This window comes from Nanorana parkeri, unplaced genomic scaffold, assembly GCF_000935625.1.
Source record: "Nanorana parkeri isolate BGI_ZX_2015 unplaced genomic scaffold, ASM93562v1 scaffold12, whole genome shotgun sequence".
NCBI classification, from domain to species: domain Eukaryota; kingdom Metazoa; phylum Chordata; class Amphibia; order Anura; family Dicroglossidae; genus Nanorana; species Nanorana parkeri.
Window position 1 is genome coordinate 492,073 of NW_017306280.1, and position 17,074 is coordinate 509,146.

Here is a 17,074-nt window from a genome sequence, read left to right on the forward strand (position 1 = left end):
TTCTTTTTTGTTTTTAACTATATAAATAGATTTAAACAGTTTAGCAGAAAGAGAAGCTAATTTTTTTTTATCAGGGTGCCTGAAACACTGCAATGCTCTGTCTGCCACAGATAAATATCAAGTGCCTGACAATGGGAATTTTGACACTGTAAAATTTCATCGAGAGATCCGAGTGGATGTAAAGAAACAATGATTATGTTTGCAAAGTTCTGAGAAGTTCGTCTAGTGTCCAAACTTTGGAATAAAGTCCATATATTTTTTTTTCTTTCTTTACTTAGACAGTTATATACAGTGCTGTTGTAATAATGAAACGAATGTTATCTACTGTAAAGTTGCACGATACAGAAAACTGCTGCTCCATCTTCTACTACATACATGTGACTCCACAGGATAAAGATGCAGGATCTTCCTTTGTTAAGTTGGGATAATACCATCACTTCTAAGACCTCTCTTCAGTTCTAGGTCCTCTAACTTTTTCCAGAGTTCTTCACGTTCCTTTTCTTTTTTCTTCTCACTGGCAAACAGAAGAAAAAGGAACACAATTATTGCTTCCAGCCAAATCGGAGAGTCTGTGCTGCACTTAGACCTGGTTCACACTGAGCCTTTTGTAGAGCTTTTGCTGCCCTACAAAGACGCTCAAAAAATATCTTCCCCCAAAAAAATCCCATTTAAATGGCCCTGCTCACATCTGAGCATTTTGTCGCAATAAGCAAAATACCTGTTGCTGGAAAAAGTACAGGAGCTTTTTTTGGGTCAGATTACAGCTCGTTTTGGTCCCATAGACTTAATAGGAAACGCTTGAAAATGCACGCTTGCTGTGTTTTTGCCCATTAACGAGCTAAAATTTGCTTAAAAAAAAGGGTGCGACTTGATTCATGCCTATAAGTCGCACGTAAAAACGCACAAAATTGTTGTCATCTACGTGTGAACCCATCGTAAGGCTCCATTCACATATGAGCGGTTGAGCAACTCTAAACCTAAAATACCATGTCATCTAATGTGCATAATTCAGACTTTTGCGGCGGGTGCACGGTTTGAAACCGCGCGGCCTGCTAAATAGATTTTTTTTTTATGCGGATTCGGCACGTTCGTGGCTATATAATTAAAGTATAGTTTAAGTCTGGAACTCGCTGCCACAAGCAGTGGTATCAGCTGAGACTATTGAATCATTCAAAAAGCATTTTGATACCTTCCTCAGAGACCGTAACATACAGGAGTACAGGTACTCTTAAAAACAAGATAATACAGGGACTTGTGTACACACACACACACACGTTTCACTTGATGGACCTGTGTCTTTATTCAACCTCAAATACTATGCAACTATAATAACCGCAAACGAGCGGAATCCATGCAGTTGTTAAAATTATAGTGTTTGCGCCCCGTGCGGTCTTTCGCACAGAACACCGCATGGGGAAACACAAACGCTATATGTGAATGGACCCTTAGAGTTGGTATACATTGCCCAATCTTGCCCCAAAGTCAGTGCTTGGGTGACAAATCGGACCATTAAGGTCTACCTTAGGAAGGGAGATAATAGTCACCTCCAAGTTCACAAATGCTTATTGTTAAATTTTTCGCACAATTTTGTTACATACGGACACAAGTGAGATTAAAGAAAAGACATATAATCGATCAATTAAAACCAATATAAAATAAATATAACACATTAAAAACACCCTAGGAGGAGGCAAACATAGTTACAACATTGTCATACATCAAGTCATTGTTTTTAATGACAGTATCTCCTTGCATGTACTGGCAAACAGATAACAATTGTCTAAAATCCGTGTGTTTGGCACGGAGCATCTACTGTCAACGTCAGCTTAACCCATGCTTCATTACCCTGCCTGCTACAGATCACGAACACACAATGTTCTGCCATATGCAGTGCTTTCATCTTTCTGAGATGTGAAGAATAATGAACCTCATTCATCAAATTTCAGGGAAAAAAAGGCCTTTTGGCCTCTAGCAACCACATTCTCCTCCTTTAAATTTACGGTAGAACTGAAAGATTAGATGGTAAATATGAAGTTTGCTAAAAGGAAGAAAAAAATAAAACTCCCTTTCACATTGTTGCAATGACAAAGCAGCATAATTACCAGAACAGCAACATAAAAACCTAAATCCAGCTAAATCTTTTAGTATTGGACAAAGAAAGAACAGAGCCCCAGACACATTCTTCCTGTGGTATGTGAGCACACTGGAGAGATTTCCCATCACCTCCTGCCGGGACAGGAAGTGGTGGTAAACATTTTGCACTGGGGCACAGACTGCTAAAAAACAAACACACACTTGTTCAGTACAATGGGTAAGAGTTAGAATCTCTAGTCAGGTTATTATTACTGTTTTTGTCTTCCTGGCCCAGTAACAACCACTCTCCTTTATTTCTGGTCCTACTGCCACGGGGACAGGATGCGAGTTGAAATCTCCCTAAAAGATACAGCATGGTGGAAGAATGCCTAGTGCTCTTGCCCTGTGGATCTGACGTTCTAGGCATGCCCACCAATTCTGACAATGCCTGAATTGTGTTGGTTCTCTCCGTAGTTCCATGCTCTCTTTTCCTCCCCAAACCCAAAAATATACTGAGAACCTAACTGGTCCTTGTGCAAGTGTCATGGCCAGGGCACTGAGCTGATTGTCCCAATGAAAACAAATGGCTACAAAAATTGCAAACCTGCTGCTGATGTAGCATAGGAAGCTCATAGTCCTAAATCAGACAACGAAACATAATTATCCCCGCACTTTCAGAAGGTTGCTGTAGGTTGGATTTGTGCTTCTTGAAACCAGTCTGGTTGTCAAGTAAACAGCTACCTGATGACCATGTACAAGATGGGCTGACCTCTATGCAATACAGCACTGAATACAAATAAACCGGACACCTACAGATTACAGAGTTTCTCCTGTTTTCTAATACCTTTGTACTAGCATTATTGGCTGCCCTAAACCCCATCAAACTGCCAATGTGGGCAACAGCCACCCAAGAAAAGGTAAGGGTTTGAGGTAGGGCTGGTAATGATTAAAATTTTCGTGTTCGATTAATCAAATTTGTTTTTAATCGAATAATCTATTAATTTCGATTAATTATAACGCACATACAGATCCAACTACATTGGCCCATACACATACAGCACAGCAATGAAGTAATAAAATGAACTAGGACCACACTAATTCAGCACGTTATTAATCTCACGTGCCCCACTCAATATGCTTGAGTGGGGCAACTCAGAATAATAACATGCTAGATTAGTGTGATCCTAGTTCTTTTTATTACTTCATTGCTGTGCTGTATGTGCATAGGCCAATGCCTTGGCTGGCGCTCGTGCAGAAAGTTTCTTGGGCAAACTCACCGGCCCAAGTGGCTCCGTCAGCTAACGAAGGGGGGAGGAGTCCGGTGACGTCACGGACATCAACGTCACCGGACTCCCCCCCGGAGCCACTTGGGGAAGGGGGGAGGACTACGGTGACGTCGATGTCCGTGACGTCACCGGATCGCCGACGGGACTCCCGGAAGCCAGCGAAGACGTGAGTGTTTTCATTAGCGATCAAAATAAATTTTAAATCGATCAAAAAGTTTAACGATTAATCGACAAATTAATCTTTAATTTCCACAGCCCTAGTTTGAGGACTTCCTGGGTTTGAGGGCTTCCATTTATGCACACTTATCGCTTACCTATTTTGCACAGTATAATAAATATCAGTAGGAAAAGGGATTTTAAATGGGATATACAACAGCTGTAGGGAATCCCGAGGACATCCAGGCTTGTAATCACCTTTCCCGCTGATTTGGAAAGAGTGGGGAGGGAGGGACTGCACAGCATCATGAAGAACAGCTGCTGAGAGCGGCTATGTACCCTGCACAGCAACCAACTACACAGGCAAAGTCGTTTGCTGCATTAAAATGACTGAAGCTGATTACTGCAGATTGATGGGCCATTTTGCTATAATAAGGACCTGAATGGTGATCTACTTTTATATTCTAATGGGCGCTGCCTTTAATGTGTTGTGATTGTCCTGGATACAGGTGCACTTACAAAGGACTTGTAGGATTATAGCTGTATAGAGGACAAAAGACTAGACTCCAGTATTGCCTGTAGGCTCCCTGCAGCTGATATTCTCCCCCTTACTGACTTAACATGCCTTGTTCCACCATCCTGCCTCTCTGTGGAAGTGGCCATTTTGGTGGAGGAGCCAGACTTTTGTTTCTTTCATGTCCAATCAAGTCCCCTGATGACTTGTGATGTGATGACTGGTGGGGTAATTATCAAAAAGCAGCAGGAGAGGTAGAGAAAGCATGAATCCACAGAATGAATAGGAAATGGGGAGATCCTTGCATCTTGGGTCTCTATAAAGTCCTCAGGAGAAAATTGAGCAGCACAGTACTAACTTTAGGATAATGCTGATAACAAATGCTACGCAGGGAATGTATTATTGTCATTAGGTAGATAGACTCAGAGAACAGCATTGTGAGAGGAGCAGTAAAGCACAATTAGTAAGCACTGCAAAGCAGAAGTACAACCTGTATATACCATAATACACATTATACCTGGAGACAGAATTTTGAAAACATATTGATAACATTAAACTGATATTTGCAGCATGTTTAGCTAAACTAAAGAAAAGAAAAATACAGAAAAGGCTATACAACCTCTTGAAGGCTTGTTCACACCATGTCTGGAGCAGATCTGCAAACGCAGTTCTGTGCAGATTTTTCTTTTTAGCTTAAAACGGGCTTTCAGGTGCAGTCCAGTGCGTTTGCAGGTGTTTATGAGTTTACATGCGTTTTAGTGCGTTCCAGACCAGAGGGGGAAAAATAGTGCATGCAGCATTTTTTTCCCTGCATCGGAACAGATTGCACTGGTGTGAACAGAGTCCAGAAATAACACAGGAATACATTGGGATGCAATTCGGCTGCGTAGAAAAACTGTTCTGGTCCAGACATGGTGTGGACAAGCCCTGAACGTGTATATAAACCCAAGAACAAAAATCTACATTGCAGCTTACCAATCCGTATACGTAGCAGTTGAATTAGTTCTCTTATCAGGCTTCTGGTTCCCTTGTTTTCACCTGGTGATCCTGCCAGTAACACACTTTCTGTCCTAGTGTGATAACACTACTGCTCCATAGATACAGTACAATAAGTGTTGCCACATTAAGACTATTGAACAACTTCCCCTCGTCTACATAACATAGGGGGAAGGAGTTCTTTTGTTCACAGTTCAGCTGAGAGCGCCAACATTGTGAAATTTCAGTTCTGTACACAGTAAGTTACAATGAGACCGATTTACTGCCAGGATCAACATGAATTGTTCTGTGCTTGCAGAAAAGGCACTTGGCTTAAAAGAAAAATCTAATGCAGCCACCACATCTAAGGGCTGATAAGCTGCAATGTATTAAACGGTTTGCTCTTGTGTTCAGATATGCTTTTAGGCACAGAAACGTTCAAGGAGTTAGGCTTCCATCTCTGCAAACAAAAGTTATAAAAAGTTACCGCTGGCGATCTGACTTGTATGTGGCGGTCAGTTCATCAAACAAAGTGCTGTTCATCTCCATAAACGCTTTTAACACATTGTAGACGAGAGCCACGATCGCCCTGGTTAAAGAAGACACAGAATACAGGGAATTAAAAGATGCTAATGTATGAATTGATTCTAAGGCTATACAAGAACACATATCTACAGATCTATGTATTTGCGGGGGTATGCATGCATTTAAACATTTCAAATGCTAAAACCAGGCTTGAGTTAAAGTGAAGGTCCACCTATGTAGCTGGCATAGCTGTTAACGTATCAGCAAATTCTGGCACTACCAACCATATCAGAGTATACAGGAACGGGGACCTACAAAATTGTCCAGTCTTGTACAAGCCAGGAAATGCACTGCATCAGCCTCCGCTCACATATAGCGTTTGTTGTGCGGTTTTCCATGCAGAAGACCGCATGGCACAAAACCGCTAACATCTTTACAACTGCACAGATTGCGCTCGTTTGCGGCTATTACTATAGCCATGAACGTGTGGAATCTGCCCCTGAAATCGCACTTGGACTATTTTGCGGGGCGCAAAATATCACGCGGTCTGTGCAATAGCGTGAACAATGCGCATTGAAATTATTTTATTTTTTTATATATATTTAGAGCGTTTCTGCACGTATTCGTACGGCCGAATATGCGCGAAAAACCACTTGTGTGTGAATTGAGCCTTAGGGAAAGTCTTATTTTACAACTGCTCAAAAACGTACATTTGATTCATGATAGGTGGATAGGAATTAATCAATAACACTATTCATCAAATTATGATTTGATGAATCCAAATTGTTAAGACCAGTAAAAGGTAAAGACCAGAGCTTTTTTGGGTAGACCAAGTCCTAAGCAGGTTGTGGGGCTAACTGGAACTCCTCACTCCTCATAAAAAGGACCAATATACTTCTGGCGACAACTGGGTAAATGGGGTTGCATCCTTTGACTGACTCAACAAATACTGTACAGGTCTAAAAGTGTATGTAAAAGGTAAAACTATTTAAGTTTTGGATAGAGTGGGAAGCATGGGACTCTCTGCCAAGTTTGTACTGCGGTCTGTGTCCTCACTGTGGAGTTTCCCCCTGTTATGTGTCCTGGTGACCACTGTCACAGAGACAGAAAAAATTGGGGAATCCTACATTTTAGAGTTGTCATGGTCATTGAACAATATTAGAAGAGGAGTGAAAATTGTACACAGGAGGAGGTCACCCTTACTTTTTTTATTCAGAGGACTACAATGTAAAGTAACTGAAAACAGAAGCACAACTAATATATTAACAAAAATAAAAATGAAAAAGGAAGGAAGACCGTACATCTGCTCATATTTGAAGCTCAAGCCAGACAGCATAGCCAGATAAGTGACATCACTTCTTTCCATTGCACTTAAAGCTGAACCCCAAGACAAATATCTCAATTTTGGATTGACAGTCCTGGTTCTTATTTCTGCCCTCTCTCCTCACATCTAAAGCCTGTTAGAATCAGAAATGGCATGAACTGATATGGAAACAAACCCAGGTAATCAAACCAGCTGTCTAAGAAATTAAAGTGGGCCCAACCTCAAACAGTGATGATTTGCTATAGTATAATGGAACATCTGGAGATGTTAATAGAGCACAGGCAGTACCCTGAAGAACTTGCCATTTGTCCTAAAATTCCTTAAATCTGTATATCTGCAGTGTGAGATCTAAGGCATTGTGCATCTGACTGCTAGTTTCAAGATCTGGAGTGAGATTTGGTGATGTCACTACTGTGCAGCTCACTGTTCTCCTTGTTGGGGACCTGTAGTATACAGATCTCACTGCCTCTGGTTGATTCATTCTGTACATGTGTGCTTTCTGAATGTCTCCATCCTCTGCTTTATTATTCCTCCGTCAGATCACCAATCATCAAGGGGGTAGCTTTGACATAAAGATGCAGAGTTCTGCTCCTCTAGTAAGGTGCCTTCACAATGAGCAGAAGGCGGCATGGTAAAACAGTCATGGGGAAACAATCAACTGCACCAGTTAATACTGGTGACTAAACCTTTGCCCTCTGCTTGCCTCTGCTATTGTGTACAGCTTTCATAGCACAGGGTCTCCATTAGTTATATTTATAAGAAAGATATAACTGTCTGGAGTTCAGCTTTAAAGCAACAATTGGGTAACAAGCCCAGAGGGTTATCATTAAACTACTAAGCAGAATGAAAAGGTTTAGACAGGACCCAGGAGACCACAAACACCCCTCAAGCCAATGAAAACCATCTGCACTCCAGTACTATGATAACACCTGTGGCTCTAAGCAGAAAACAAGCAGCAATTTCCACTTACGGATTCCAGTGTTCTTTAGAAATCCTGTAGAGGCTTGCAAACATGATGGGAAGGATCACATTTGAGTTCTCCTCTATTAGACTCATGATGTATTCATTGTTCCAATAGTATAAAGCTCGCTCTGCTACCTATTGTAAACAAAACAAAAAACACATTTTAGGGTATCACATAGTATTTGAGGTTGAATAAAGACACAGGTCCCTCATGTTCAACCTTTGTGTGTCTGTATGCGATTGTGCATATGGGTACACGAGTCCCTGTGTGACCTTGTTCCTGTACCTGTACCCCTGTATGTTACGGTCTCTGAGGAAGGTATCTAAACGCTTTCTGAAAGATTTAATACTCTCAGCTGATAGCACTGCTTGTGGCAGCAAGTTCCAGACTTTAACCGCTCTAACTGAGAAGAAGCCCCTATGCCCCTTGTGGTTAAATCTTTTGTCTACCAATTTTAGGTGGTGGCCTCTTGTCCTTGTTATGGAGTTTACTGTAAAACGTTTATTGCTGATGTTGCCATCACCAAACATTTTGTACATCAAAATCATGCCACCTCTTAATCTCCTCACTTCCAGCGTGAACAAGTTTACATTTAGTAACCTTGTCTCATAGCTTAGGTCCTCCAGCCCCTTAATTAGTTTAGTTTCCCTTCTCTGGACTTGCTAGCAAAAGTGTGTCTGTTTGGATCCAAGAGGATGAAAGTAACCCAGTATTAGGTGACTGGGGGGAAATACATTGTGCTGTGTTTTATATACTCGACACTGCTCAGCTATGTCCACTTTGCTTTACATTATATACACATCGCATTGCCTGGTTGTATACATTGAGAGTATACTTCGCTGTGTACACAGCTTTATATACTTCACAGTGCTCTGCTCTATACACCGGGAGCGTTAGATATGTCAGTTCCTGTCCTGTACACTGTATACTCTGCAGTCCTACGCTTTATAAACTATGATGCAAATTATGTATTGCTGGTCATATGAATACACTGAACAGCAATACATTTCCATTGCTACTTCACTGTACTTTTTATGGTGTCAATCATATACCCTGCCGCTGCACTAGTTCTAACCTGTGGTAAGTAGGGATGCACCAATACCGGTATTTCTGTATAGAGTACCGATCTTTTTTTTCCGGTACTCGCCGATACTGAATACCGAGTACCGGAAGTCCCATTCAGGAAGCCAGGCAACGTGTAATGACTCTGCAGCTGGCTTCCTGATTAGCAGGGAAGCCGTCCCCATGCTTCTCGTCACTGTGTGACGAGAAAGCATGGAGCGGGCTTTCTGGCCAATCAGGAAGCTGGGCGCCGTGTAATGACGCGATGCCCGGCTTCCTGATAGGCCGGGAAACCGGGCTCCCTGCTCCCTCATCATGAGGTGACGAGGGAGCATGAAACGGGCTTCACGGCTTCCTGATACAGGAAGTATCAGGCTAGGCATCGGAGCATTTGGGCGAGCACGAGGACTCGCCCAAATACCCGGCATCGGCAGATACTAGTATTGGTATATCCCTAGTGGTAAGCGCATTCTTTTCATCATAACCATTTAAGCTTATAATAAATCATAAAGATTGCTTTATAGTTAGGGTGTACTGGGAAATTATCGAAGCTATATTATCTGGCCTCTAAAGGGCTCATGAACATGGGGTTAGAAATGCTGTGTTCATATTCGTACAGTATATAGCTTTATACAGATCTAAATATAGCAGTATTCTATATTATGGTCCCATGCAAACAACTGCAGGGGACTCATAAATCTTTAAGTCCAGCGGCAGTGAGAAAACTCTGCATCTGCAGTCAGTACTTCCGCATAACACGTGTGTACATGCTGGGATTGAAAAATTAGCTAGAGGAATGGAAGAAAAGTTGTGTGAATGTTTTATGGGTCTAAACGCATGTAAAACAAAGCACTTTAAAGTCCATTACACAAATTTTTTTTACACAGCAAGATCCCGTGCAGATATACTTAAGGTGCTTATACACCTTACGATTATCGGACGAAACTTTTCGTCCGATGATCAAATAGTCTACGATTTTCGTACGGCAGCCCCATCCTGCCCCGATGATCGTAAGATTAATTCAGCCGTAGTTAACGAAAAGCACCTGGACGAAATGCGGTAATTGATTTGCTGTATTCTCGTTAGCGCAAGCGCAGTGTAGATCGTACGACGTTTGACGGACGGAAACGCCAGCAACCTTACGACAATCGTACGATCTAGCAAAGCTTTCAAACATGCTTGACCGTCAAAAGTCGTATGATTGTACAGTACTGGTCGGTTGGACACTGCAATGCACACATACGATTATTGGCCCAAAAGTCGATCGCATACGAAAATCGTACGATAATCGTAAGGTGTATGGGCACCTTTAGTTTATTACACCCATGTATATGAGCCCTAATAGAGACAATTTGTACGTATATGGCGCCCTCTAGTGGTTTACCTGCACAATGTTTGCTTTCACATTTACCAGAAATCTAAAGCTGCCTACTGAAACAAATAAAAATGAACGTTGTCTCTGTCAACAGCCTGCTAACAGTGAACCAGCAGGTGAAGATGGCGGTGTCAAATAGGCAGGCAGATAACCGAGGGCGCTGCAAAGGTGTTACCTCCTGGTGTATGCAGTGTAAATCATAAGACTGGCTAACCGTAACATAAAACAGCTTAGTCCAAATCGTAATAGATCCTGTATCCTTAAAGGATACCTGAAATAGGTGATATATGTAGGCAGCCATTGCTGACCGATCTTCTGAAAATTAGAGTTGGGTACCTGGTAACGCTGTTTCTATGAATCTTCCAGGACAGCCTGTTCTGGTGGGAGGCGCCTATCTCGGATACTGTCCTGGAAGATGACTAGAGAAAATGTGAGTTCCCTGGCTGCCAAACTGATCCACTATAAGTACGTTGATGCTTTCTGATTTCACCTGCTGCAAGCTTGTTATGTTAATTACCCAAAATATACTGAAGCCAAAGACAGACAGGTAACTAGCCTTTGCATGATATGGCAAGCCTAGTTTGTCAATGTAGGTTTCTTTTAAGCTGCACCCTTACAGCCCCAGTACAGAGCACAGGTTGTGAAAAATGTGTTGCGACAGTGATATATTTAGGTGTTTCATGACAGCTAAGCGTGTCAAACGTTTTTCTGGCAACCTATCCTTAATACACAATCATGGCAACAGTGACATAGCATGGAGACAGATATGAGAAGAGGGGCTTTACAACACAGAATAAAAATAATCCATGATTAACAGAAGGACTAAATGAACCTCACAAACTCTCAACATTTACCACCTTTCTACTACTGACTTTTAAGACTAACAAAGGCAAAAGTCTGTATAAAAAAAAATGAAAGTGAATATACAAGTCCCAGTACACTGACCACCCGTCCTGATGGAGTACAGGATCCCAGATACATGTACACATGAATCATACATTTTTACCAAATGCGAGTAGTAGTGCTCACCTGGAAATGAGGGCTGGAGACACACTTGGAAATCTGTTTAAACAAAGGCTCCTGGATTTTAACAAACTGTGAAGGTTCAATGACATCCAAGATCTCTTCAAGCTCCCCAAGATACATAACCTACAAAAAAACAATGACCATCTTAATATAGGTGAAGATTACAGTTATATGCAATTGAGAGCTTTAAAAAGTAAAGAAATTGAAAAGCTGCTTTGCAAAAATAAGAATAGAAGAAGAGCAGAGGTAGATCTGGTGACAATATATGGATTAAAATCCCCAACGCTCAACAGGCACCCCTGGAGCTATGCGAGTATTTCCTGACCTGTCATTGTGTTGTAGGCAAAGCGGGTTTTCGAGCATGTTGGTTCGACAAAAGACGTGCGACCGTACAGTAGAAACGGTCGCAGGTCTTCGTTCACACTGCACGATTCTCGTACGATCGCGGGATTTCGCCCGATTCTCGTACGAGAATCGAGCAGTGTATGGGCACCTTAAGGGGAAATGGAATGTGTCTGGGTCTCTGGATAATTTACTGTTTTTCTATTAAGAACATGGCCACTGGAGGTGCAGCATCACATCACCCAGGGTTCACAGAGAACAGCGCCAACATCGCTACATAGACAAATAAAAATACTCTAAAGAAAAAACCATGACAGTTTGCACAAACAATTAAAAATGTATTACCTCTTTTTGACTACATGTTTTTGGCCAAAATTTCATCAGTCCTCTAATAACCTTAAAAAAAAAAAAAAATGAAGAAATTATTATTTAAAGCAAAAATAGGATTATTTTGTACTCAGAACCTTTGTACTAAAATGTTCACTAAGGAACATAGCAACATAGATTCATGTACATATGGGTATATTGCCACCTACACATGTACATGAATCTGTGCTGCCATGTCCCTCAGTGAACATAGAGAAAGGTGTATACAGGAATGCAGAAAAGTCAGGATTACTTACTGGTTCTGTGAGGGATGGGTCTTTTTCCAGGAACTGTACTATGCAGTATGCCAGCTACAAAAATAGGAAAAGGGAAATACTTTATGAATATTTTTTTTAAATGACGGGCAATAAGAGCAATCAGTGCACCCAATAACATACATCTATACACAAAAATTGAACAATGTATTCCTAGGGAAAAAATTACACTTGCCAAATCTTGTTTCTTCTTTCATGACATATCTGTTGATCATGCAAGCCCTTGTGTCTTTCTCCAGGATATGTGACAATACTGCAGGGCCAACAGAGGTATTAACTGCAGTGTTGTCACCCTTGGCAGCCGCACAAGGCTGTGATGTTAGGTAGTCCTATCACTGCTAAAAACACTTGCCAATCAGAACTGTATAGGTTATCCAAGAGGGTGCCCTGCATCTGCAGGATGTGAAGTGGGGAATCATCTTTGTTCCCTAAGAACCCCTCAAAATGTTTGTTTCACAGGGCAAGGAACAGGATCTCTTATCCCATCAGAGAGGAAAAAAAACTTGCTTTTCCATGGGGATGGGGTGGAGGATTACATTACATCTTTAGGGAAGACATTAAGTTAAAGATGGTAAACATCTAGCTATGCAAAAAGGGTTCATAGATCCTAAATCAGATTTCTCAATAAGCACCTACACCCACATTTCACAGAGATCACTGGGAGCGTACTTCCTAAAACATGAATGTGTTCTGTAACTTCCTTTTTCTGCATAGAGATAGTGATCTACACCAATTTCTGAAGGACACTGACATTTGAAACAGATATGTGCTCTCTTTAGGTATATCAATGCAATCTATGCACCGGCCTTTTATTTTCTCATTTACATAAACCAAAATGGGGATCATTTAAAGCAAAACTGAACTCAGGAGTTATTAAAAATGCATTCAAGTACTTTATTTTAAAAAAATGTATCATATTTGTGTGTGTTGTAAAGTAACCACCGCTCCAAACTCACTCCTGTTCTGCACTACAATAGTTTACTAGAGAGATTGTAGCCCATCACAGGAGTGAGCTTGGAGCGGTGGCTACTTTACAACACACACTGGGACCATGAGGAACAAAAGTAGCCCCCCTCCAGAAGGAAGGACAGTGTCCGAACCAATTCAGAGATGATTTGAGGATCTACAGCCGAGTGATACACAAATAAGATACATTTTTAATCAACAGTTAGGCTAGGTTTACACCTGCACTACACTGCACGACACCTGGGACGCGCGTCCCAGGTGTCGTGTGGTCCTGCACAATGCAGGCAGTGATTGCCGCACGGCCCCATTGATTTCAATGGGGTGACATCCGTGCGGAAATCGCAGGAAAAAAAAAAAGGTACAAGTACCCTTTTTTTTTCAATACACGAGTGGCTTTTTTTAATCATGTTCGGAATCACGGCGGGAAACCGCGCGATCCGCCCGGCGCGGCTGGGGTGCCATTAGAAAATAATGGCACCCACAGCGTGTTTGGTTCACACCATGGCGACTCCTGACCGCGCGGCAATCCGTGCACAATTGCCACGCGGTGAGGTGTCGCCTAGGTGTGAACCTAGCCTTATGCTACTTGAACACGTTTTTAAGGATTTAATCACTTTAGATTAATTTATGAATCACTTTAAATATCACACATTAAAGCCGTGAACTTTTAGTTTCATTCACTTGATACATTCTAGATTCATAAAACCAAATAGTGTACAAGGTATTACAGTTCATTTTCTTTAGAAAGCAGCCACAGGCCCAGTAGAAAAGTCCGCCCCCTGCCAGCATGCTATGGAGAAGGATCCTTGCTCTCCAGGGAGGCAGTAGTATCTCTGCAGAAGTTCGACACAACCCTTGCCACGTCAGAGCTAAAACTCTCCAATCAGCAGAAAGCATTTGCTCTACTGATTGCAGAGCTATAGGAGTGTGTCAAACCTGTCAACAGTCCACTGCTTCCAGAGATGAAAGGTCCTTCTCCTGCAGCATACGGGCAGAGACCAGGTTTTCTACTCTGGCTGTGGCTGCTCGTTAAAGAGAATGAACTATGAGCCCTATTTTCATACACCTGGAATATATTCAGTAGATTTACCTGGAAGTTCAGTTGTGCTTTAACACGTGCATTCGAGTGTGAATGAGCCTTAACTGGCTCTCCAGCTGTAACTAATATATTCTTTTGCGTCGCTGGGAAAACCTAGTCCAGACCAAGATAACATTTCCTTTGTGGGCAGCTAAGCAAACAATACCATATTGGAACAGACAGGGAAGACAGCTAAGCAGCAGAACACCTTCACAGTTCAACAGATGCAATAAAGAAGTTTACCTGTGCGTGGAAGAGCGATAAGCTCCTGACAGTGTGTAGGGGAATCAGTACTTTCACAAGGAACTGTTTATGCTCTGCTTTCAAAGGTAATGCAAAGCCATTGATAATACTGCAAGAGAAAAGAAAACCGTAAGAATCAAGCTATAGCTATTTATATAATACACGCATAACAAAAAAAAAATGGTCTTCACAATACTGAACTGATCAGTCCAAAAGAAGGGCTAAAGGAGAATACTAGGGATGCACCGATATATCGGCCGCCGAAACATGTCGTCCGAAAGTGCCATTTTCCTGGCGATACATCGGCGCATCCCAGGTTTCTTTCCTCCCCGCTGCTCTGTGTCCCAGCGGAGAGGAGAGAAAGTGACAGCCAGCCGAGCGCTGCGGTAGGAGAACGCTGTGAGCGGCCAGTGTCTCTCCTCCCACACCGCTCAGCCACCTATCACAGTACGGCAGAGCGTTGTGGTGGGCGGAGACAGCCCGCACTGTCATAGGGGGCTGGGCTCTCCTGCTCCACTCGCTCAGCCTCCTGTGACAGAGGAGAGCAAGAGCAAACACTCAGCGATCAGTGATCGCAGAGTGTTTGTAGATAATTGAGGACATGATATGTTAACTATATCCTCAATTATGAATGAATGGGAGTGATCTACATCACCTCATGTTCATTCATAGTTGTAGTTATAGTAAACATACTCTGTCCTCATGTTATGAATGAACAGGAAAACTCAGAGGATTCCTGTTCATTGATAAAAAGGAATACAGAAAAAGAGATTGAGGACTCTGTGTGCTCAATCTCTTTTTCTATTTTAAAAAGGGAAATATCAGGGGTCTGTTTTGACCCCTAAAATTTCCCTGAAGACCGTAAAAGTAAAAAATAAAAATAAAATATTTGAAAAATGTGAAAAAATTAAAATAAAAAATTTTTCGGTTTCGGCCCGACAACTTTTTTTATTTCGGTTTTGTTTCGGTTTTAAAATTTCTATTTCCGTGCACCTCTAGAGAATACAAACTAAAAATAAGTTGCTGGTAGACAAGACCGCCCATTTTAAATTTTGGAATAGTAAAGGTTTCTCTGTGCCATTAGGCTTAATTTACTACTTTGGTCATCCAGAAATTCATGCCATACACCGAGTGCCCAATATTGATGATCTTGTATAAGGGCTACAGGTTTACAGGATCTTTAAAAAGGGCTTCAACTCCAGGCAACAAAAATGGATGAGTCAGGGGCATCTCTGCTGATAAACCGCAAGCTCCACAACAGTCTATAAAATACCACCCCACATCGTTCACTTACCTTCCTAATATTTCCAGCAGTTCTGCTACACCATTAAAGTGTTCAGTTTCATAAACAAATCTGAAAAATAAATAAAATCACAACAATACAATCTCTGTAAATACTTTACAAAAAAAAACTTTATTGAAGTGTCACAAAATGCACAGAAGCATGCTGCATAAAAATGCATGTTGCATTTTATGGGGTGCATCAGAACGCACCTGTACGGTGTGAACAGGGCATATAGAATGTTTTTTTTCTCTTTACGTGCCCTTGCACTACACCTGTGTTGATCTATAAAGAACGCAGCAGCTCAATGGACAGGACGTGGGTTACCCCAGCTAGGATAATGTTGTGAAAACGGCTCGTTCACATCATACGCTGGCCTGCGTTAATCTGCACAAATCAAAGCAGGCTCAGTGCTGGAGCAGGCAATGGTTTTCCATGCGCCCTGTTCACACCACAACACCCTGATGAGGTGTGTTGTGCTGCTTTGTAATGCAGTGAATTAAAATGCTAAATGCATCCAAGTGAACATCTTAGACCCCATTCACACAGCGCTGATTTGAGCTGAGCGACATTGAGCTGCAATGCACATTTTGTTGTGCTACGTAGCGCTTCTTTTGGCAGTCTATCAAAGCCAATTGGGGCCAAATCGCACAAAATCCTCTGAAAAATAGGTCAAGTACGAGCGACAAGCTTGAGCTACAAGCTACAGTCGACATTAAGCGGTGACTGACCATGTTTGAGCGATTTTTGAGCGGAAATCGCGCTACAAAATCGCTCAGTGTGAATGGGTCTTCATCCACTTGATCATACTACTTCAGTGTAATTGCAATTGTACAGCTCACTTCAGTGGTAAGGCCTACAGAAGACCTACCAATGGTTCGGAGGTGATATTTCTCTAGCATGGAGTACACTATGAAGGGATTACTGAACAAACCCCACCATAAATCCATTGTCATGCTATTAGACACTTTTCTTTGTCATAGGTAATTTTTTTTTTTCTTTAAGCCTCAGACAATTTTTCTGGGGTGGGGATTTAAAGTGAACCTTTTCTTTGCTCATACTAAGCAAACACATATTCATGAACAGTATGTAGTAACCTTCTGCACATACAGGGTAATGCACAATGCACAATGCACCCAGGTGCTCAGGCCTGGTAAATGGTGGCTCAGGTAGCGAGAACTGCATTGCAGGGAGTCGGGAGTGTCATACCCAGATGCACCAGGTATTTCTTGTCATGTGGGA

General features: G+C 41.9%; 1 protein-coding gene across 2 annotated transcripts in view; it reads right to left on the reverse strand.

Moving 5' to 3' along the window:
- Positions 1 to 11: 11 nt before the first annotated feature.
- The window catches only part of PPP2R5E (protein phosphatase 2 regulatory subunit B'epsilon), a 64,573-nt gene continuing 47,510 nt past the window's right edge, over positions 12 to 17,074 (reverse strand). Inside the window, exons 6-13 of one of the 2 annotated variants that reach the window (XM_018556160.1) lie at positions 15,845 to 15,904; positions 14,551 to 14,659; positions 12,246 to 12,299; positions 11,968 to 12,018; positions 11,284 to 11,403; positions 7,824 to 7,951; positions 5,507 to 5,593; positions 12 to 514 (exon numbers count right to left, since the gene is read on the reverse strand). In XM_018556160.1, coding sequence (XP_018411662.1) covers positions 415 to 514; positions 5,507 to 5,593; positions 7,824 to 7,951; positions 11,284 to 11,403; positions 11,968 to 12,018; positions 12,246 to 12,299; positions 14,551 to 14,659; positions 15,845 to 15,904 — 709 coding nt within the window. In that variant the 3' untranslated portion in view covers positions 12 to 414. Of the gene's footprint in view, positions 515 to 5,491; positions 5,594 to 7,823; positions 7,952 to 11,283; positions 11,404 to 11,967; positions 12,019 to 12,245; positions 12,300 to 14,550; positions 14,660 to 15,844; positions 15,905 to 17,074 lie in introns of both variants that reach the window. The other variant, XM_018556152.1, reaches the window with a different exon arrangement.